The sequence below is a fragment of the Dromiciops gliroides genome, chromosome 3 (genome assembly GCF_019393635.1).
Source record: "Dromiciops gliroides isolate mDroGli1 chromosome 3, mDroGli1.pri, whole genome shotgun sequence".
In the NCBI taxonomy this organism is placed as follows: Eukaryota; Metazoa; Chordata; class Mammalia; order Microbiotheria; family Microbiotheriidae; genus Dromiciops; species Dromiciops gliroides.
This window is the reverse complement of record NC_057863.1, coordinates 302662343-302685490: the sequence shown is the minus strand read 5'-3', so window position 1 is coordinate 302685490 and position 23148 is coordinate 302662343. Positions and strand designations below refer to the sequence as shown.

Genomic DNA, 23148 nt, shown 5'->3' with positions numbered 1-23148 from the left:
ATGCATTTAATGTTATTTTTCTTGAATATTCAGAAAGGAATCTTGATTCCTTTAACATCTTTACCTGTAATTAAGAAGGTTCTAACAAAAGACATACGGAATTGAAGTATCAGCAAAATTTACATTGTTTTTATGAATTGATATGTACTTGTCATTGAAAAGCACCACCATTATTACAGGTCTTTTTGGAAAAAACTAAGAACTGCTTTGTTACTTTGATAGGTTTCTAGATTTTCATAAGTAAAGATCAAGCAAAAAATTTTAGTATACTTCAAAGAAAAGCAGAGAAAAGATAAATACCTGTACTTATCTACTGCCTTCATATCCACTTTAACTGTAAGCAATTTCTTCTTCAGATTGACATTCGAAGATTTCCCATATGGAGGTCTATGACTGGTACCATGATGGCTACTGGAAGAATCTTGCTCTTTTTTCAAATCTATTTCTTTCTTTACTCTTTCCTTCAGTTTGTTATGAAAAAGTCTCATATCAATATCATTTTTATAAGAATTAGCACAAGCACTACAGGCCTTCTTAGGATATTTTAAAGTATCAACATCTCCTTCCTCAGTCTCTCTCACTCTTCCACTACTACTAAAACAATCTAACTCTCTATTTAGAGAACCCTTTGGAGAACTGTATTTTCTATCTTCTTCCTTGGAATACTTCTGTGTTCTTCCATTAGAAAAGGACTGCTCCTCATCTGAGTGCTTATAATGTTTGTGTCGATAGCCATAGGATATCTTAGCTAATGAATAATCCTCTATGTACTCCCTTTCTGCAGATCGATAGATCTGGGGTTCAAAATCCCTTTGTCCTTTCTTCTCTTGGTAAGGTGAGAAAAAGTGTTCTGGCTTCCATTTAGGATTCCTGGATGGCTCCCTGTTTTCATATCTTTCCATGTCTTTAGTTCTTTTTGACGTATGTCCATATTCTCTGAAATCACCATCCTCAGGATACCTGTGTTGACATAAAGCAGTTTACACTTGCACTAGAGAGAAGAAAGTGAGAATTTATATGTGTAGAATGTTGTACAGAATGGCCTTAAAAGCAGAATGCAGAAGTTAACCTATAATCCACAAGCCTGTGCAGAGAGGCACAAAGTAGTTAAAGAAAAATAAAATCTTTTAAAAAAATATTCTAGCCATCAACATGATTTACCTTAAAGATAAATACTTCAGAACTCCCAAAAGCCCATAACAAAATTACAATTAAAAAAAATGTTTTAGACAAAAGCCTTTCAAGGTGGTTCTCTTCAACTATAATGTAAAAAACTATTTTTCGCTGGAAGCTTTACACTACATTACCCAGGTTTAATGTTTTCCTGTACCTCTTCTGAAAAGAGCTCCTTGTCACAAGTTCTTCAAGACCTCTACGAGGTGACTGAACATATTTGTCTTCCTGTATCCTCTGGTATCTCAGCTCATCTTCATACCACTTGCCTTCAAATTTAAAAGAGTCTGCTGATCTATGAAAAGGCTTCACTTCTTTTCCAATTCCAGTAAATCTGGCATCTTCGGGCATGTATCTTCCTTGTACTTTTTGTGAAGAATAATGCCATTCATGTTCTTTGTAGGGTGGTGTATCTGAGTACTTGGGAATATAATGAAATTTTCTACTACTATCGCCCCTTTCTGGTGAATATCCCCGGTGAGGCTTATAACTGTAAGTATCTTCTAAAGAATTCCTCCTTACACTTGGGGAAGGTGACCTGTGTTCATAAATTCTGTGGTGTACGTTTCCATGGGAGGAGATCCTTGGATCATTTTGTTCATATTTCTCACTGTCCATTCTCCAAGGCATGGTCCTTTTGGGATCCTTTCTGAACCCCTTGTATTCATAGTCATAACTACCATGGGGATATCTCTGTCTATAGGGTTCAGGATTCCTAAATTCTGGTGATAAAGACCTGCATTAAAAAAAAACAAACAGAAAAGGTGATTCTATTTTAAGAGAATTAGAACAAAGACTCACGTTTTTAACTCTTCTATAAGCATTTGAAATCAACCATGTGAACTTAAGTTACTGTAGACAAAGTTGAGGATTTTCAAAGTCATAATTTACAAACACTTGATTACATTCCAGCTTTCCCTTAAATAACTGCATGCCTCCTCAAATTCTATAAACACACACACACCCTACTTCTTTTTTATTTATTCAGGTTATAACCTACATAAAGCCATTCTAAGTAGACCAGTACAGTCAGAAAGACAGGTAAGGAGAGGGGGAGAGAGAGAGAGAGAGAGAGAGAGAGAGTGTGTGTGTGTGTGTGTGTGTGTGTGTGTGTGTGTGTGTGTATGTGTGTGTTTAAAGAAGCCTCTATATTAAGGTAAAGCCTTCCATAAATTATCTTATTATTAACTTATTTCCTTTTTCTGAAGTTTTATTGACATTATGTCTCAAAACTTTATTTTGACAAATTTGTGTTCTATTTTAAAATGCCACTTCAAGTGAACATCTTCTGTCTTCAACAGTGAGTCCTTATGCCAACATGCTGATTACTGAATTGCTATTTGACAATATTAGGATCAAGTGGGAAGTGAAACTGATTTTAAAATACTCAAGACAGCAAGATTATAGCCAACAAGGTGAGCATAGTCACAGAATCTACTTCAAAAAAGTCTCCATAAATTTCTAGGGTAAGGATAAGAGAAGAGTTGAATAAGGGATGGCATAACTCTACCAATAACTATGAAGAAAGGATTCTTGCAAGTGGAAAATTAGACAGGATCGTTTCTCAGGATACTTCCTATTTTGAAAAGTACATTTTCCCAAAGATTGACCCATTTATATTTTTTTCGGACATGGCCAATGCTGAAACATGTTTTTCTTGACTTTGCATATTTGTTTCAGGGGCTTTTTCATTTTTCCTTCCACTCCCTCCCATATTGGGGATGAGAGAAAATTTTTTGGCATATTAAATTTTTTTACTTATTGACATTTAATAAGCACTACAAATTTTACCAGAGAACTCAGAAGGATTCAATGGAAAAAATATTGGGTTCATGTTCCAGCTTTCATACCAAACAGCTGTGATTCTTGGAAAGTTACTTAATCATTTTGAGTCAGATTCCTAAACTATACAACAAAGGTATGTCAGACAAGGTACTGCTTAAAGTTTTTTCTAGTTCCAACACTATTATGCATCCTTTCTCTTACTGGTGCTCCCTTTCACAGTGAGAAAGTGGTCCTAAACTAAAACAAAACAAAACAACCTGTTTTAACTGTTATCAGCAGTTCATATCCCGTATTATACAGAGAAAAGTGGCTATTAACTTAATCAAAACTCTTAGCTTCTGTCCTGCTACATCACCTAAGTATAAAAAGGGCTCCTATTAAAATCAAGTATTCTGTATAGTAAAGTTCATTTCTATTTCCCAATAGATAGCCCATGGTGATGGTGCTCTCTTGACCTAGTTATGAAGTTTCTCTATATAATGCAATACTACAAAAATCCATTCATTTCAATATTTCTGGTGATCTTAAAGCACAGGTCATTCTCTGCCCCCTTAATAAACTCCACCCTTATTACCTTCAAAATCAAACATTAAGTCATGTTTTGCTTTTTAAGCTCTCAGAAGCAGGCTCCTTTCTATCTTTCCAGTCTTCTTATCATCTCCCTCCAAATGGTCTACGATCCAGCAACACTGGTCTTCCTGCTCCTCTTCTAACACAACACTCCAGACTGGGGGTCTTTTCACTGACTACTTCCCACCGACTCTCCCCATCTCCTCTGTCTCCTGCTTCCAGCAAGTCTCAGCTCAAATCCTACTTTCTATAAGAGGCCATTCCCAGGACCCCTCAGTATTACTGCCTTCCCTTTGAGATGACCTCCAATTAATACTGTTATCTCTCTTGCATCTACATAGTAATTTGCATGTTACTTCCTTTCATTAAAGGAGCCAGTCCCCCAGAGGAGGAATAAGAGCTGAAAAGAGTAACTTGTCCAAACTCACACAGGTGTTAAGGTAGTAGAGCCAGAATTTTAACCAAGGTTTCTAGTTCCAAATGCAGTGCCCTTTTACTCTTTCCTGTTCCAAACTTCCCAACCAATCTGTGTGTTTTGTTTTGGTTTTTAAGAAAGAAAGAAGGGGAAGCTAGGTGGCACAGTGGATAAAGCACAGGTCCTAGATTCAGGAAGACCTGAGTACAACTTACTCACTGTGTGACCCTGGGCAAGTCACTTAACCCTCATTGCCAAGAAAGAAAGAAGGAAGGAAGGAAGGAAGGACTCCAGAATTTTAAGCAACTCACCAAACTCGACCAATATACACCACACATTTTTCTCCCTTTCCTCCACTGTGTTCATAGCACCTTTCACTTCCTAATTCAATATTAAAAGGCTATCACACCTAAATTTCATCTCCCACAGGCCAGAAATATTTCTAAACAGATAATTAACTCATTAATATTAGCAAATTCCATTATAATAGTCTGTATATTAAATCAAATAGGATTTTAACAATACCAGCCTACTTAAGTTATAATGCATCACAACTCTAACTGAGCTAATACTGAATTTCATAAAAAAGGAAACATTTACCTCTGTTTCCACCTAGGTGATCTGGAACGTGATCTTGTCATTTTTTGACATGTGTACCACGATTCACTTTTTAAACTGCAAAAAAAAAACAACACCACATCAGTAAGATCCACAAATAACAATAGATGGCTGCCAACAACTACTTAGAGGTACAGCTGAAAAGTACCTCAGGTCATCTAGCCCAACGCCTTCTTTGTACACATAAGGAAAATAAAGTCACCGAATAAACAACTTTCCCAAGGACATAAAGGTGTTAGTTGTCTCCAAAAATCACAAAATTTCAAAGTTTGAGTCCAAAAGTTCTTAATACCTGAGATTTGTGTTTTTAACTCTATTTTAGCATAATTAATTTCCTTTGTAACTCCTCTGTATTTCATTATTTTGTCATATGCATTTACAAACATTATTAAAAAGGAGTCTATAGACAACACATGGAGTCCATGATTCAAACAAATGGAGTCCATGATTCAAACAAGGTCAAGAATCTCCAATCTGGTCCAATTTATGCATGAATAGCAATAGCAATTCTTTCTTGTCATCTTTATTTACTTGGGGAACAAGGATTCCTATGGAAAATGAGTAACAATAATCAATAATACAGAACTAAAGCTTGATGCTCTATCTATAGCACTTAACTCATAAAGAGTCAATTTTAGATATAAAATGATGAGCTCCAAAACTGCTAAATTAGGATTCCAATTTCTATACACAAAGCCTTCCTTTCCTATTAGGTTAATCCATTTCAAAATACAAAAAAAAAAATTTTTAATCCCAGATTTTTCACCAATGTACTTCAAATTAGGAGTAGTGCAATATTTTTCTTTGCCACTTTTAAAAATTATTTACATTTCACTAAAAACCAAGACATTGTCAAAGCTGCTATTTTTCCCTACCAAACAACTGCATTTCCAATTTAATAAGCAATTCTCAGAATTCATTCTTCTGTTGGCTAGGAAGTGTTCAAAGGTTAGATTAAAGAAAAACAACACCTATGTGACAGTACATGACCAACTGTGGCACTTACAGAAAATGAGGGGTGAGAAAGGATTACTTCCCCCCACTCCCTCAAAAGAATCCCTGTCACAATACCAAATCTCAAACTAAACTACAAAGCAAAAACCATGAAAAAAGACTTGGTACTAGTAAATAAAATAAAATAAAATAAAATAAAATAAAATAAAATAAAAGAGAAATCAAGACCAATCTAGAAGGGAGTAGTACAGTTGAATCCCCACAACTACTCCAAAAAGTACCAGACCAAGTGCCAATCGGGAAATTCAGGGAGAAAAACTCACAGTGAATTATTCTTCTAGCCCAAGACACTGAAGTCTGAATGAGGACATTAAGGATGGGGTCAGCCATTAGTGCAGTATGCAGAGCCTTTTATTTTTTTTAAGTGAGGCAATTGGGGTTAAGTGACTTGCCCAGGGTCACACAGCTAGGAAGTGTTAAGTGTCTGAGGTCAGATTTGAACTCAGGTACTCCTGACTCCAGGGCCGGTGCTCTATCCACTGCGCCATCTAACTGCCCCTCTGCAGAGCCTTTTAATTACAAGGACCGAAGAATGTTGTGCCCATAGCTATACACTTGAGTGTATAGCTCTGGCAGATCTGGCAGAGGAGCTTGGCCTATTTAGGGAGCAGAACCAAGTGCCAGTTGACAGCTGTCAATCATTTTCAACTGCTAGATCATATATTCCATGCAGACTGAGGGAGGGACCTTCAACAAAGAGTGGTGATACAGGCAGGGCAAGGGAAGTCACAGGCTGGATGTTGGCTACGCAATTAGGAAGAAGAAAGCACAGTCAGTTCTGCTATATGCAAATTTGTTCCAACATGACTGATATATTAGGGAACAATTTAAGTATAACATGAATTTTGCATTCCCAAATGTGATTTTATCACAGAGAAACAAAAACTATAACAGGTGAACTGAGTACAAAGCATACGTGCATACACGTGTGCACACGTCATAACAACCAGTCATCTCATTTCATCATGTGTTATCTTGCAGTATTGGGTGACCCCACTTCACAAAATCTCACAAGTTAAAAGCATTACCATGCTTACTTCAACAATTAAACATCAGGTCTTTTTCAAGGTAAAGTGACATATTGATTGTTTATCTGGTACAGTAGAAGCTGTGACAGAGGAAGGCCAACCCACACCCAAGGAGCTACAAGCTCTCCCTCTTCTCAGGGTTGCTACCACCATGGCTTGGCCCTCTCACTCAAAGCAACTGGACTTTGCCAACCCAAAACTGAGGTTCAAGCTGAATAGCAGCAGTCCTGATTTGGAGACGTGAACTAATTATTGCAGAATTCATGTATTTTTTTTTTGAGGGGCAATGAAGGTTAAGTGACTTGCCCAGGGCCACGCAGCTACTAAGTGTCAAGTGTCTGAGGCCAGATTTGAACTCAGGTCCTCCTGAATTCAGGGCCAGTGCTTTATCCACTGCACCACCTAGCTGCCCCAGAATTCATGTATTTTTTAAACCATTTAAAAATTATAAAACTGCACTACTGTTTTTATACTCTTTCTATCTTCTTTTAATGTGTCACTGACAAGTATTTTTAGTGTTGCACCCTTAACCTCATTTTCTCCATAAGCCATGGAGTTTTTGCATGATTTTGCATGGTATAGTAATTTTTAAGATAGCATATATCGCATTATAGTAGAACTGACTGTACTAAAGCAAGCAGAAGCTATGTGACTCAGATACCATGAACAGAGCAGGGTCACAGAACCAATCCCCAATCAGAAACCTACAGCAGAAAAATCGAAGTGTCAAGTCCAAACAAAGGGGGGATCTATACTTCTGTCACCCTCAATCCACAGAGCTTTCCACCTGGCTAATAGTGGCTAAGTTGAACAGCAATCTATAGAATCCCAAACAGAAACAAGTCCACAGCTGTGTTGCTAAGACACAAATGCAAGACAGGAACTTAGCTAATTTCTGAAACAGACTGTTTTTGAAGCTCTGAAGTCTTCAAGATTCCTCAGCCTGACCTGGGAAAAAAAAGCTACAGCAGAACCCCACAGGCTGTACACAACAGGAACAGGCTGGGCTCAGACACTGCCTTCCTAGGTGTGTGACTGACCCTATCACAAAACCAAAAGTTGGGAAGGCTGGAAGGCTGGAAGGCTGAATGAATGAATGAATGAATGAAGTATCACAATAAAGAGCTAGTATGGTGACAAAGATGTTCAAAAAACAAACAGAAGAAAATGCCTCCAAAACATCTACAAGGAAAGCCTCAAAGAAAAACTAAGTTGGGTACAAGCTCAAGAAGAATTCCTAGGAGAGAAAAAGTATCAAAAACAAACTAAAAATGATTTTATAAATAAGAGCTAGAGGAAACAAGTAAAAAAGAAATGAGAGCTATATAATGAAGAACTGGTGAGAGAATTAAGAGATTGGGCTAAAAGGCATAAAGCCTTTACTCGAGCAACACTTTTTGCAAATTAGAATGGACCAAATAGAAGTTAATGACTCTATGAAACAAGAAACACTTTTTTAAAAAGTCCAAACACTGAAAATAATACAAGTGTAAGACATTTCATATCAAAAACACCTGACCTAAAAACCATGGAGAAGGAATTTAAGAATCATTAGACTATCTAAAAGTCATGACCAAAATAAGAGCAGAAGCACATTTTAAGAAACCATTAAAATTACCTAGATCACTTAGAACCAAAAGGCAAAGTTAAAACAGAAAAGAACTCACTGGTCACCTCCTGAAAGAAACCACACAAAAAAAATCCTAGACGTAGTATAGTCAAACTCCAGACACAGCAAAAGTTAAGATTCAGAAGCTATCACTACAAGCAAGCAGAGGAAAATATCCAGAGTGCATAAAAATAATTAAAGCTTATAACCAAGAAAAACTTACCCAGCAAAACTTAGTATAACCCTACAGAGGAAAAAAAAAAAGAATCTTTAGTGAAATAGAGGACTTCTAAGATGAAAAGATTGGAGCTGCATAGAAACTTTCAAATACAAACACAAATGTCAAAAACAACATAAAAAAGGAAACTACAAGCAAGCTATCATAAGAAACTAAATAAGGATGAACTATTTATATTTACATTTTATAATGGAGAAAAGATATACATATATCAGAACCCAAGGGTCATAGAGAGAGACAAAGGGTCTGAGAGATTTTATTTTGATGTTTTCATGATTTTAAAATAATAATAATGATTATAATAGCTGACATTTATAGAGTGCTCACAATGTGCTAAGCACTTTAGGAAGTAGGTGCTATTATTATCCCTACTGTACAGATGAGGAAACTGAGGGAACTTGAGGAAACCCATATAGCTAATAAGTGTCTGAGACTGGTTTTGAACTCAGGTGTTCTTGACTCCAGGCCTAGGAGTCTATCAACTATGCCAGAAAGGAACGGGAGGTGAGGGAGATACACTAGAGGGAGAGGAAGGGGCCAGGGAATTCTCACATAACTGGGGTGAACAAGTAGACTATGACACAAACTTCACTTTCATCTGAACTAGTAAAAAGAGGACAGAATACACACACAGAGTTGTGTGCGCAGAAAAATATTTCACTAAACAGGGAAATAAGAAGGGAAGGGTTCTGAGAAACAGCAGGGGAGAATATGAGAAAAAGTAGATCAAAGAAAGGATTAGACTTAAATAAAATAAACATTACCAAGAGGGAAAGAAAAGAGAGAACACCCAATTTCGAGCATGGGTACTGAGTACATCCCTCTTTCCCAATTCTCTTCTTCATAAGGAAAGTTGGAGGGGGGCTAGGAATAGGGGGAAGGTAAAATTCTGACCAAAGACTAACTACTGCAAGGAACTCATGAGATAACATGCTACCCACCTCTTAAAAGAGGTGATAGATTCAAAATGCAAATTGAGGCAACTTTTTGGAAATAGAATTTGTTTTGCTTGACTATAAATATTTGTTGACTATGAATATTGAGAGTTGTTTTTTTTTCAATGAAGAGGAGGGAGGTAAAAGAGGTAGATCTGAAACACCTGAAAAAGATTAAATTAAATTAAATTAAGCTTCTGTACAAACAAAATTAATGTACCAAGGATAAGGGAAGTATTCATATAGAGAAAAAAATCTCCGTGTCAAACCTCTCTGATTAAATATTTCTTTGAGTAAAGATTTGGTATCCAACACCCACTCCCAATACATGACTGATAGACATTCCCCAAAAGGGAAGGTAACAGGTCAAAGGATATGAAATTTTAAAATATGTCTCAAAAAATTTTGCTAACTATTAACAATCACATGAAAGAATGCTCTAAATTACTAATAAGAGAAATACACATAAAATATTCCTTAAGGTTTCAAACAAAACATACAAATTGGCAACAATAACAGAAGATAGGAAAAGTCATTGATGCAGTAGTTGAGAGAAGACAGGCACACTAGTGCATTTGTCAGTGATTATGTAAACCACTGTAATCATTTTGGAAAGCAACTTAGAATTATGCAAAAAAAAAAAAAAAGTGACTAAGATATCCATGGCAGCTAAGTGGTACAGTGGATAAGGCACTGAGCTTGGAATTGGAGATTCATCATGAGTTCAAATCTGATCTCAGACATTTACTAGCTATGTGACCCTGGGTAAGTCATTTAACCCTACTTGTGTTAGTTCCTCATCTGTAAAAATGAGCTGGAGGAAATGATGAACCACTCCAGTATCTTTGCCAAGAAAACCCCAAAATGGAGTCACAAAGAGTGGAACACAACTACAATGACCAAACAACAAAAGATATTCATACCCTTTTTAACCAGAGAATACATAACTGGGTTTATGCCCCAAGGAAGCTATAAGAAGAAAGTCCCCATAATATACCAAAATGTCTATAACTGCACTTTTCATGATGGCAAAGAATTGGAAGCAAAGTAGATATCTATCAATTAGAGAATGGCTAAAGAAATTGTGGCACATGAATGTAATGGAATATTATTGCATAGTAATGCATGTGATGAATACAGAGGAACATGGAAATATCTACATGAAGTGACCCAGAGCGAAGCAGAGCCATGAAAATATACAAAACTACGACAATGTAAGTGAGGAAAAAATAAAAAATGAATGTAACAAAATTATAAAAATCAAGCATAACTTGAAGAGATATGAAAATACACACCCAACATATGAAGGTTCAAGGTTGACAGGTGTTACACACATTGAATGTTTTTGGACTTTTTCAATGCATATCAATTACACTTTTTTTCCTTAATATTATTTGTTATATAGCAAGGCTCTACAGGAGGGGAAAGCAGAAAGATACTGGGGTAACTATGAGGATTTTTTTTTTTTAATGTATGAGGTATTTTATTTTTTCCGTTACATGTAAAGATAGTTCTCAACTTTTGTTTATACATGCTTTACAATTTCAGATTTTTCTCCCTCCCTCCCCCCTCCCCTAGACAGCAGGTAATCTGATATAGGTTATATCTATATATCTCTATACATATATATATAGATATATATGTACACACACATATATATACACATAATAACATTAATCCTATTTCTGCATTAATCCTGTTACAAGAGAAAGAATCAGAGCAGTGATGTAAAACCTCAAAATAGAAAAAAAAAAAAACAACAGCACCCAAAACAAAAGAAATAATATGGTTCAATCAGCATCTATACTCCACAGTTCTTTCTTTTTTTTTTTGGATTTGGAGATCCTCTTCTATCATGAGTTCCCTGGAACTCTTCTGTGCCATTGCATTGGTGAGAAGAATATAGTCCATCACAGTAGGTCAACACTCAATGTTGATGATACTGTGTACAATGTTCTTCTGGTTCTGCTCATCTCACTCATCATCAGCTCACGTAAGACCCTCCAGGTTTCTCTGAACTCTTCCTGCTCATCATTTCTTACAGCACAATAGTATTCCATTGTATTCATATACCACAACTTGTCCAGCCATTCTCCAATTGATGGGCACCCCCTCAACTTCCAATTCCTTGCCACCACGTAAAGAGCAGCTATAAATATTTTTGTACATGTGGGTCCCTTTCCCCCTTCCATGATTTCTTTGGGCAAAAGACCTAAAAGTGGGATTGCTGGGTCAAAGGGTATGCACAGCTTTATCGCCCTTTGGGCATAATTCCAAATTGCTCTCCAGAATGGTTGGATCAGCTCACAGCTCCACCAACAATGCATTAGTGTTCCAATTTTCCCACAGCCTCTCCAACATTTATTATCTTCCTTTTTTGTCATTTTAGCCAATCTGATAGGTGTCAGGTGGTACCTCAGAGTTGTTTTAATTTGCATCTCTCTAATCATTAGAGATTTAGAGCATTTTTTCATATGAGAATAGATAGCTTTGGTTTCTTCATCAGAAAACTGCCTGTTCATATCCTTTGACCATTTCTCAATTGGGGAATGACTTGGATTCTTATAAATTTGATTTAATTCCCTATATATTTTAGAGATGAGGCCTTTATCAGAAGCACTGGCCTCAAAAATTGTTTCCCAGCTTTCTGCCTCCCTTCTAATTTTGGATGCATTGCTTCTGTTTGTACAAAATTTTTTTAATTTAATATAATCAAAATCATCCATTTTGCATTTTATAATATACTCTATCTCTTGTTTGGTCAAAAACTGTTTTCCTTTCCAAAGATCTGATAGGTACACTATTCCTTTCTCTCCTAATTTACCTATGGTATCACCTCTTATGTCTAAATCATGTATCCATTTTGACCTTATTTTAGTATAAGGTGTAAGATGTTGGTCTATGCCTAATTTCTGCCATACTATCTTCCAGTTTTCCCAGCAGTTTTTAACTATGAGGATTTAAGAAGACATCAATAAAAGCTTATTTAAAAAAAAAATAGGTCTCAGTGGACAAAGCACCAGCCCTGGATTCAGGAGGACCTGAGTTCAAACTCAGACACTTGACACTAGCTGTGTGACCTTGGGCAAGTAATTTAACCCTCATTGCCCTGCCCCTCCCCAAACAACAACAAAAAACAAAAACCAGGTCTCACAGTACACCCTACAAATTAGCAAAGATGATAAAATGAGAATAATTAATTCTGAAAGGCAGGGGTATAAGAAGACAGGCACACTGATTCAGTGTTGGTGAAGGCTGTTAAGTGATCCAACCATTCTGCACAGCCATTGAAATTATGCAACATAACATTAATGTAAATAGGCTGTTTTCAATAGAAGAAACGCAAACAATTAATAATCATATGGAAAATGTTTAAAAGTATTCATAATTACAGAAATAAATGCATATTAAATCAACTCTGAGGTTCTGCTTCATCCCTATCACACTGACAAAAAGGGGAAATAACAATTGTCGGAGGGGCTGTAAATTTCTAGACATCAATCTGGAACCACACCCAGAAGTCACTAACCTGTACACACACGTGGAGGGAAAGGAAGGAGAGAAGTCCTTTTCAGCTCTAAATCTATGAACTAGATCTGATGCAAAGGAAATAAGCAGAACTGAAAGAAAATTTTGCCCAATAACTACAACACTGTAAATAAAAAGATTAAAATTAAGATTTACTTTTCAAACTGAGAAAGAACTTACTGTCTTGGAAAAGAGATAATTAAACCATCCCTTCTTCCAGGGCAGATTGATGTCTAGAAATTTACAGCCCCAAACAACAACAAAAACCAAGAACCAGGTCTCACAGTACACCCTACAAATTATAGTTTTGATTATTGAGGCCCTTTTATTCTTCTTCTACTATCTTTTTTTCAAAAGGGATTCCCATCAAAGAGCACCCTGAGCAGGGAAGAAGGTAGTAGTCTGGTATCTAAAAAACAGAATAACCTGTTGAAGCTTCCTGTGATGGAGGAAAACAGGAAACACTTCAGAAACAGAGGAGAGCAGACACTGGGCCGTTTTAAACTGTGGAGTGGAAATAATTCATCCAAAGTTAAATGGAAGAGATATCTTATGGCACATTTATACGTTCTAATTTTCAATGACTCTGCCCAAACCATCTGATACCTAACCCTAAATCCTTGGGCTACCTCATCTTCATAGATTTGACTCCCCCCCCACACACCCGGGTTTACTGTGCTGACCTTGTCATCCCACTGACAATTTTTCAAAATCCTAATGGATGACAGACTACTCTCCATAATTTTTTGAAGGTTTCCTAGTCCTATAAGAAACATTTTCAGACTCAGCCAATGTGGGAGTTTGTTTTGTTTGACTGCATATGTCTCTTGGGGGTTCATTTTCAACAACGGGATAAGAGGAGGTACTAATGAGGTTGACACCCTCCCCCCCAAAAGAAGGAAGACAAAAGGAAGGAAAGAAGCATTGTTTTGGTGAAAAAGGAAGATCAGAAGGACAGCTTTGAAAGTTACATGCTGAATTTATGTACTTAAAATGAAATCAGTTAAGGATTTGTGAGGTAAAGCACACTGTTCATAAAATAGATTTGAAATTTCACATAATTCTATTTTTTAAATATAGAAATACATATTTTATTTGATATTTAAGTAAAAAACAAAAATCAAAATGAAATCTTCCTATTATCTCAAGCCTCACTCTCAGAAACTCAGTGTTATTAGCATTAGAATTAGAATACACAAAACTTTCTTAAACTTGTTTTAGAATTGTTTCTATTTTTTCTTTGATTCCTAACAGAATTTATAATTATTGCTTTAGAGTAATTCTTCTCATAAGATCTTGAAATAACAAAATAAAAAAGAGCTATGACCAAAAGGACACCAACAGACAGATTGCTATTATTGCTTCTGCAGGCAAAAAATATATATATATTAAAATATACATATATTTTAAATATATATATTAAAATATTTATTTAAATCCTTTATGCCCTTCCAACCCCCAGAAATGAACAACTTAGCAAAGCTAGCACTTTCCATCATTTGTAAGGGTGGGAATATACTCATTTTATAAACATGTCTTGAAATACAGTAAGAAAATAAAAACTGGAGATCAACAGTTCTAAGGTAAGAAGACTGGAGAGGGACCTGCTGGAGATTCAACTGAGACAACATGTGGTACCAAGGCTGAAAAGGGTGCAGACAAAGACTAACCTAAGAGGCATTATAGAATATATGGCACTAACATCAGACTTGACCTGTCCCCCCAAGAAGGTATCTTCCTTTAGGATCACATGGGCGTATGCTGAACAGACAATGAAATAGGATCTTAGAAGTTCAGAACTGAGGGACTTTCTTCTGAAAAACAAGAGCAGTTAATATGATAATTTTGTGAACAAATTCTTGGATGTGAAATTTTTGATCATACACACAAAGAAGTAAAAATCAAATATAGAAAAGACTCAAGTTTGAGAAGTTTTATTTTGCTTAAAGATGATTTATATTCTAATTTATCTGGGCCAATATTAAAATTATTTTGCATTCACTTAACATTCACCAAATTAGCAACAAAAAATGAAAGTAGTGGTTAAAGGGCATGATAAGGATGAAAGAAAAACTAGCAGACGAAAAAAAAGGAACCACCATAGTTTGTTACAGCCAGTATGGAACACCAAAGTCAGAGAAGAAACAAAGGTGGAAGAATAAAATCAATTTAGAAACTTATGGCTTCATATTTTATTATAATGGGTTTGTCATATTGGTGCTTCTATTTCCTGCAACACGATTCAGATTGCTAACTTCCAATCATCATGAATGACATCTATTGCCCAAAAGCCCAAGGACAAGAATATCTGATGACTGTGGTATTCACCCATAGTTGGAAGGTGGAAACCTAAGTGTGAGGGAAAGATGAAGAAACAGAATCTAGAATCCTGGTAAAGGTTGTGTTCAGTGAATAGAATGGGGAGAGAAATCAATTTAAAAGGATAACCTAGGTTATTTAATTGGGTTGACAAGCCAGGTATGTTTATGTAAAGCAAATAATTGTCATTTAAACTTATCCATGTATCTCATTCAGCTTAATTTAGGAAGAATGAAATTATTGTGAATAAAAAGGTGCTATATTTTAATAATGATAATATCAATGAAGTATGTTAATGTGACTATCCTTTCAACTGAAGGTAATTGTAGGGAAAAGGATAAAGTATTCATTAGAAATTAATCCCCAAAAGATTACCATTACTTTGTGTTAAACTTTTGCTTCAAAATTTTTCTGTTTTAAAGAAATAAGTAGCTATTAAACTACAAAAAATTATATTATTATCAGTCTCTATCCTATCTTATGAGGATAATGACAGAATAAAACATTATACCTTCTTACATATCTTTCATGTATTGATGTCCACTCAATTAACTATAGTACTCGGAATGTATAGAGTATTTTCTCTGTGGGTTTGTAGTGTGGTTACCATGACAACTCACCAAATTCTATGCTCCCCACTCTTCATGATCACTACTACATAAGAAATAAAGACAAATGAGTATATTGCTTTTTTTGTTAAATGGTAATTTTTTTAAACATGTGGCTCATATGGGTTACACAAGTAGAACAAAAGATTACATATTAGAATTGGATTTTGAAAGGCACTATAAGAAAACATACACAACATGAATATAATGGAATTCTATTCTGCTGTAAGAAACGATGAGCAGGAGGAGTTCAGAGAAACCTGGAAGAACTTGCATGAACTGATGATGAGTGAGATGAGCAGAACCAGGAGAACACTGTACACAGTATCAACAACATTATGTGTTGATCAACTGTGATAGGCTTGATTCTTCTCAGCAATACAATGGTACAAAATAGTTCCAAAGGACTCATGATGGAAAAGGCTCTCCAAATCCAGGAAAAAGAAAAAAAAGAACTGTGAAATATGGATGCAGACTGAGCCATACTATTTCTTTTGTTTTGGGTGCTGTTGTTTTTCTTTTTTGAGGTTTTTCCTTTTTGCTCCGATTCTTCTCTCATAACATGACTAAGGCAGAAATATATTTAATGTTATTGTACATATATAACCTATATCAGATTACTTGCTGTCTTGGGGGGGGAAGAGGGAGGGAAAATGAGGTACAAGAGCTCACTGAAGAAAATAATTCCTTAAAAATGAGAATTGAACAAGTGGAAGCTAATGACTTCATGAGACACCAAGAAAAAAGAAAACAAAATTAAAAAATTAAAGAAAATGTGAGATATCTAATTGGAAAAACAACTAATCTGAAAAATGGATCCAAGACAGATAAATTTAAGAATTATTGGATTATCTAAAAGCCATGATAAAAAAGCTTAGATATCATATTTCCAAAAAAAAAAAAACTGCCTTGACATCCTAGAACCAGAAATTGAAAGAATCTACTGATCATCCCCTGAAAGAGATGCCAAAATGAAAACTCCTAGAAATATGATAGCCAAATGACAAAGCTCCTAAGTCAAGGAGAAAATACTGTAAACAACCAGAAAGAAAAAAAAATTCAAATATCAGGAAAACACAAGAATTATCAGCTTCTACATTAAAGAACTGGAGAGCTTAGAATACGATATTCCAGAAGCCAAAATGTAGAGAACCCCTCTGCTGCTTCAGAGACAGCATGAGGCAGTGTTCCTCCCCCCTCTAGGGGCCTCATAGAGGTCAAAGAACAGGCAGCCTTAGCAGTTGCTGGAAAAGTGATAAGGCCCAAGGACTAAGTTGTTTTCTCCTGGCTGGTATGCAATTCTCATGCAAAAATACAAGGAGGTGCTGAAGTTGTCTGTTGGGAACAAAGGTTCTTTCCCGTGAGAAAGTGTATTCATGGCTTGTGTTTTTTTTATTATTTAAGCTAGCTTGTTTCAACAATAAACTGCTCAGTGCTCAGTACTATCAAGCTGCCACTGTGCCCACTTCTCTCTCCGGCTCCGGCCACCATCCCCAACACCAAAAGAGATAGGATTGCAATGAATAATCTACTCAGCAAAACTGAGTATAATCCTTCAGGGAAAAATGGATATTTAATGAAATAGAGGACTTAAAAGCATTACGGATCATAGCTAAATAGAAAATTTTACTTTCAAATACAAGACTGAAGACAAGCATGAAAAGGTAAGCTGGAAAGAGTAATCATAAGGAATTCAATAAGGTTAAACTGTTTATATTCCTACATGGGAAGATACCTGTAACTCCTAGGGATTTTATCATTATTAGGTAAGTTAGAAGGAGTAAACATAGACAGTGGGCACAGATGTGAGTTGAAAATGATGGAATGACTTCTAAAAAAAATTATTAAGGGGTGAGAAAGAACAGTGCACTGGGAGAAAGGAGAAGTAAAATGGAGTAAATTATCTCACATAAAAGGGGCATGAAAGCTTTAGAGTAGAAGGGAAGATATTTGAACCTCACTCTTGTCAAAATTGGCTGAAAGATGGAATAACATACAAACTCAGCTGGGTACAGAAATCTATCTTACCCTACAGAGAAGTAGAGGGGATGACGATAAGAAAACAGGGGTGGGGTGTTGTGAGGGTAGACTGGAGGAACTGGTGGTCAAAAGCAAACCACTTTTGAGGAGGGAGAAGATGAAAGGAGAGAGAAAGATAAACAAGGGTAAAAAAGGATGGAGGGAAATAAACAATAATCACAACTATGAGTATGAACAGGATGAACTCACCCATAAAACAGAAGCAGAGAGAAGAATGGATTAAAAACCAGAATCCAACAATATGTTATTTACAAGAAACACACTTGAAGCAAAGAGACTCATACAGAGTAAATGTAAGAGGCTGCTGGAGCAGAATCTATTATGCTTCAGCAGAAGCAAAAAAAAGAAAGAAGAAAGAAAGAAAAAGCAAGGGTAGCAATAAGGATCTCAGAAAAAGCAAAAGCAAAAAGTGATCTGATTAAAAGAGAAATAGGGAAACTGCATTTTGCTAAAAGGTACCAAAGACAAGTGAAGTAATGTCAATATTAAACATCTATGCACCAAACGGTACAGTGTCCAAATTCTAAAAGAAAAAGTTAAATGAGTTAGAGGAGGAAATAGACAATAAAACTATATTAGTAGGGGACCTCAACTTTCCCCTCTCAGAACTAAATAAATCTGATCACAAAATAAACAAGAAAGAAGTTAAGGAGATGAACAGAATTTTAGAAAAGTTATTATGTCATAGATCTCTGGAGAAAACTGACTGGGAATAGAGAATATGCTTTTTTCATAGTGGTACATGACACCTACACAAAAACTGACTATGTATTAGGGCATAAAACCCTCATAGCCAGATGAAGAAAAATTAAATGCATCCTTTTCAGATCATAATGTAATAAAAATTACATTCAATAAAAAGCTATGGAAACAGATTAAAAATTAAGGGAAGGGGCAGCTAGGTGACACAGTGGATAAAGCACCAGCCCTGGATTCAGGATCTGAGTTCAAATCTGGCCTCAGACGCCTGACACTTACTAGCTGTGTGACCCTGGGCAAGTCACTTAACCCCCTTTGCCCTGCAAAAAAAGAAAAGAAAAGAAAAAAGAAAAAAAATTAAGGGGAAGCTAAATAATCTAATCCTAAAAAGTTAACAGGTCAAAAAACAAATCATATAATTTCAATAAGGAAGATAACAATAACACAACATATCAAAATTTATGAGATGAAGCCAAAGTAGTACTTGCAGAAAATTTCTATCTCTAAATCCTTACATCAATAAAATAGCACAAGAGCAGATCAATAAACTGGGCATGCAACTAAAAAAATAAAAATTAAAAATTAAAAACCTAGAAAAACAATAAAAAATCCCTAATTAAACACCAAATTGGAAATTCTGAAAAATTTAAGAATTAATAAATTGAAAGTAAGAAAAACATTGAGCTAATAAATAAAACTATAAGCTGGTTTTATGGAACAATCAATAAAATAGAGAAACCACTGGTTAATTTGATTTTAAAAAATAGAAAACAAACTGCCAGGATCAAAAATGAAAAGGGTAAATAACACCAATGAAGATGAAACTAAAGCAATTGTTAGGAACTATTTTGCACAATTATATGCCACTAAAACTGAAAATCTAAGTGAAATGAATATTTACAAAAATATAAATTGCCTAGATTAACAGAAGAGGAAACAGAATACTTAAATAACCCTATCTTAGAAAAACAGAATAAGCCATCATTAAGCTCCCTAAGAAAAAATCCCCAGGGACAGATGGATTCACAGATGAATTCTACCAAACATTTAAAGAACAATTAATTCCAATACCATATAAACTATTTGGAAAAATAGGCAAAGGAGTCCTACCAAAATCCTTTTACGACACAAATATGGTGTCAGGGAAAGTAAAAACAAAGAAAAAAGACTACAGCCTGATTTTCCTAATTAATACTAAGGCAAAAAAAATTAAATAAATTACTAGCAAGGCGATTATAGCAATATACCACAAAGATCATACACTATGGCCAAGTGGGATTTATACCAGAAATGCAGGGCAGGTTCAAAGTTAGAAAAACTATCAGCTTAACTGACCATATCAATAACAAAAGTCAAGTGATTATCCCAACATATGTAAAAAGCTTTTTGACAAAATAGAGCATATTCCTATTAAAAACATTAGAAAGTGGACTTCCAGAACCAAGATGGTATGAGGAAGGAACCCTCTGGAGCTCTCCCAAATTTCCCCTCCAAACCAATAGAAAACTGCCTCCGAATTGTTCCAGGAGCAGGAAAGTAGCTAACTAGCCCAGCTGGAAAGATCTGTCTTACCTGAGAGGGAGGGAAGTGAGGTCCAAGAGCAGCAGCAGTTTCTGAGCTCACAGGAGGGAGCCTGAAGCAACTCACCAGCGAGGCCCCGCCCACCTGCAAACCAGCTTCTCCCTAAGCAAGTGAAAAGTCTGGGCAGCATAGTAGGGACCCTCACCAGGCATCCCACTGCTAGCACAGACCACCAGGGAGAACCTAACTCCAATGCTGACCAGTAGTGAAGCTCCACCCAAGACTGGTCAACAGCAAGTTCCTGCCCCTGGGGCCTACCAGCAGAGAGAGATTCTTTTTCTAAAGCAAACCAAAAGCAGGGGTCTCCAACCCCCTGGAAAATCTGCAACAAAATTACCTTGCCAGAGCCTGCTAGCAGAGTGACTTGGTTATTACCAAAGCAATCTAGCAGCAGAGGCCCCACACTTGAGAAGATTTGCAACAAAATTTCTCTTCCAGACCTGCTAACAGAAAGGCCCTACTAACAGAACAACCCAACAGGAGGACACCACCCCTGAGGTGGACCAACAACAAACTCACTCCTCTAGGGCCAGGCACCAGAAAGACTTTGTTAACTTTTGCAACCCAGCACCAGGACACCACCCCTGGAGAAGGCTAGGCCACACCCAGGGGAGGCCAAAAGGGAGGACTAACCCCCCAAATACTAATCACAAGGGAAGCTTACTCTACAGAGAAAGCAAGCAGCTAAGCCCAGTGAAAGCCACTAGTTAAAATCCAGTCTCAGCACAAAAACTTGGAACAGTGCAGGAATAGAGCCCAACTCTCTCATAAAAACATCAAGCCACAAAAATGAGCAAAAAAAAAAAAAAAAAGCTTGACTATTGACAGTTACTTTGGTGATTGGGAAAATCAAGGCATAAACATAGAGGAGGACAATCATAAAATGGCTACAGGTGAAGCTTCAAAGAAAAATGTAAATTGGTCTCAGGCACAAAAAGAATTCCTAGAAGAGCTTAAAAAGGACTTTAAAAAGCGAAGTAGAAGAAAAATTGCGAAAGAAATAAAAGTAATGCAAGAAAACCATGAAAAAAGAAATACAAAAATTTACTGAGGAAAATAACTCCTTAAAAAACAGATTTAACCGAATGGGAAAGGCAGTACAAAAGGTTATTGAAGAAAATAATTCTGTAAAAATTAGAATTGAACAAATGGAAACTAATGACTCTATGAGACACCAAGATACAATAAAACAAAAGCAAAAAAGCAAAAAAATTGAAGAAAATGTGAAATTTCTGACTGGATAAACAACTGACCTAGAAAATAGATCCAGGAAAGATAATATAAGAATTATTGGGGGACAGCTAGGTGGCGTAGTGGATAAAGCACTAGCCTTGGATTCAGGAGGGCCTGAGTTCAAATCTGGCCTCAGACACTTGACATTTAACTAGCTGTGTGACCCTGGGTAAGTCACTTAACCCTCACTGTCCACCAAAAAAAAAAAAAAAAAAAAAAAAAAAAAGCCTGGACAATATCTCTCAAGAAATAATTGAAGAAAACTGCCCTGAAATATTAGAACCAGGGGGCAAAATAGAAATCGAAAGAATCCACCAATCATCGCCTGAAAGAGATCCCAAAATGAAAACTCCCCGGAACATCATAGCCAAATTTCAAAGTTCACAGATCAAGAAAAAAGTATTGCAAGCAGCCAAAAAGAAACAATTCAAATACCGTGCAGATGATATGATGATATACTTGGAGAATCCTTGAGAAACAACTAAAAAATTAGTTGAAACAATTAACTTCAGCAAAGTTGTAAGATATAAAATAAACTCACATAAATCATCAGTATTTCTATATGTTATCAACAAAGTTCAGCAGTTAAAGATAGGAATAGAAATTCCACTTAAATAAATATAGACAATATAAAATACTTAGGCGTCTGTCTACCTACTAAGACAAACCCAGAACTATATGAACACAATTACAAAACACTTTGCACAAGAACGGTCAGTTTTAAATAACTGGAAAAATATTAATTGCTCATGGGTAAAGAAAAACCAATGTAATAAAAATGACAATTCTACCTAAATTAATTTATTTACTCAATACCAGACTAATCAAAATGCCACCAAAAAAATTAGAGAGCTAGAAAAAATAATAAAACTCATCTGGAAGAATGGTCAAGAATATCAAGGGAATCAGTGAAAAAAATTGTGAAGATAGCCTAGCAGTATCAGATCTCAAACTGTATTACAAAATGGCAATCATCAAAACAATCTGGTTTCTGAATGATGGATCAATGGAATAGATTAGGTAAACAATATGCAGCAGTAAATGACCACAGTAATCTAGTGTTTCATAAACCCAAAGATCCAAGCTTTTGAGTTAAGATATCTCTCTCTCTCTCTCACACACACACACACACACACACACACACACACACACACACACACACACACACACCCCTTTATTTTTCTTGGGTTTGGGGGGGCTTTTTTTGGTTTGGTTTTGGTCTGTTTTTTCACAGCATGACCAATATGGAAATGTTTTGCATAACTGCACATGTAAAACCTTTATGAAATTGCCTGCCTTTTCAATAAGGGAGAAGGGGAGGAGAAAAGGAGAGAATTTGGAGCTCAAATTTTTTAAAAAAATATTTTAGTTTGCACATGCAATTGAAAAAAAAATGTTTTTTTAAATGGATAACAACATCCATAGATTCTATACAATTCAGTAGGCAGGATAAGACCACAGGCAAAAAGCAACATTCCTGTTAGCCATCAACAATAATATATTTCTAGCTTGGTCCAATAGCAGCATTCACAATCAAGTAAGGTGAGAATACCATGGGGGAAGGTGGAAAAAAAGAGACTAAGAGTGCTGCTTCCCCCTTCCCCTAGGTAGCTTCCATCCTACAACTTCCTCTTAGATTACTACAGAAGGTAGAATTTCAAATGATCTCTGGCTTGAAGGACAACAAATATTTAACTCTTTGGAAAAAGGTACTAAAGAAGCTCTGACTAAAACTTCTCAGAATGACAATTTCAT

General features: G+C 35.9%; 1 protein-coding gene across 3 annotated transcripts in view; it reads right to left on the bottom strand.

Annotated features, from left to right (window-relative positions):
• BCLAF3 (BCLAF1 and THRAP3 family member 3) overlaps positions 1-23148 on the bottom strand; it is a 101937-nt gene that overhangs the window by 62741 nt on the left and 16048 nt on the right. For all 3 annotated transcript variants that reach the window (XM_043995480.1, XM_043995479.1, XM_043995478.1), the window contains exons 3-5: positions 4544-4618; positions 1331-1909; positions 301-960 (exon numbers count right to left, since the gene is read on the bottom strand). In XM_043995480.1, the coding sequence (XP_043851415.1) occupies positions 301-960; positions 1331-1909; positions 4544-4618 (1314 nt within the window). The remainder of the gene's footprint in view (positions 1-300; positions 961-1330; positions 1910-4543; positions 4619-23148) is intronic.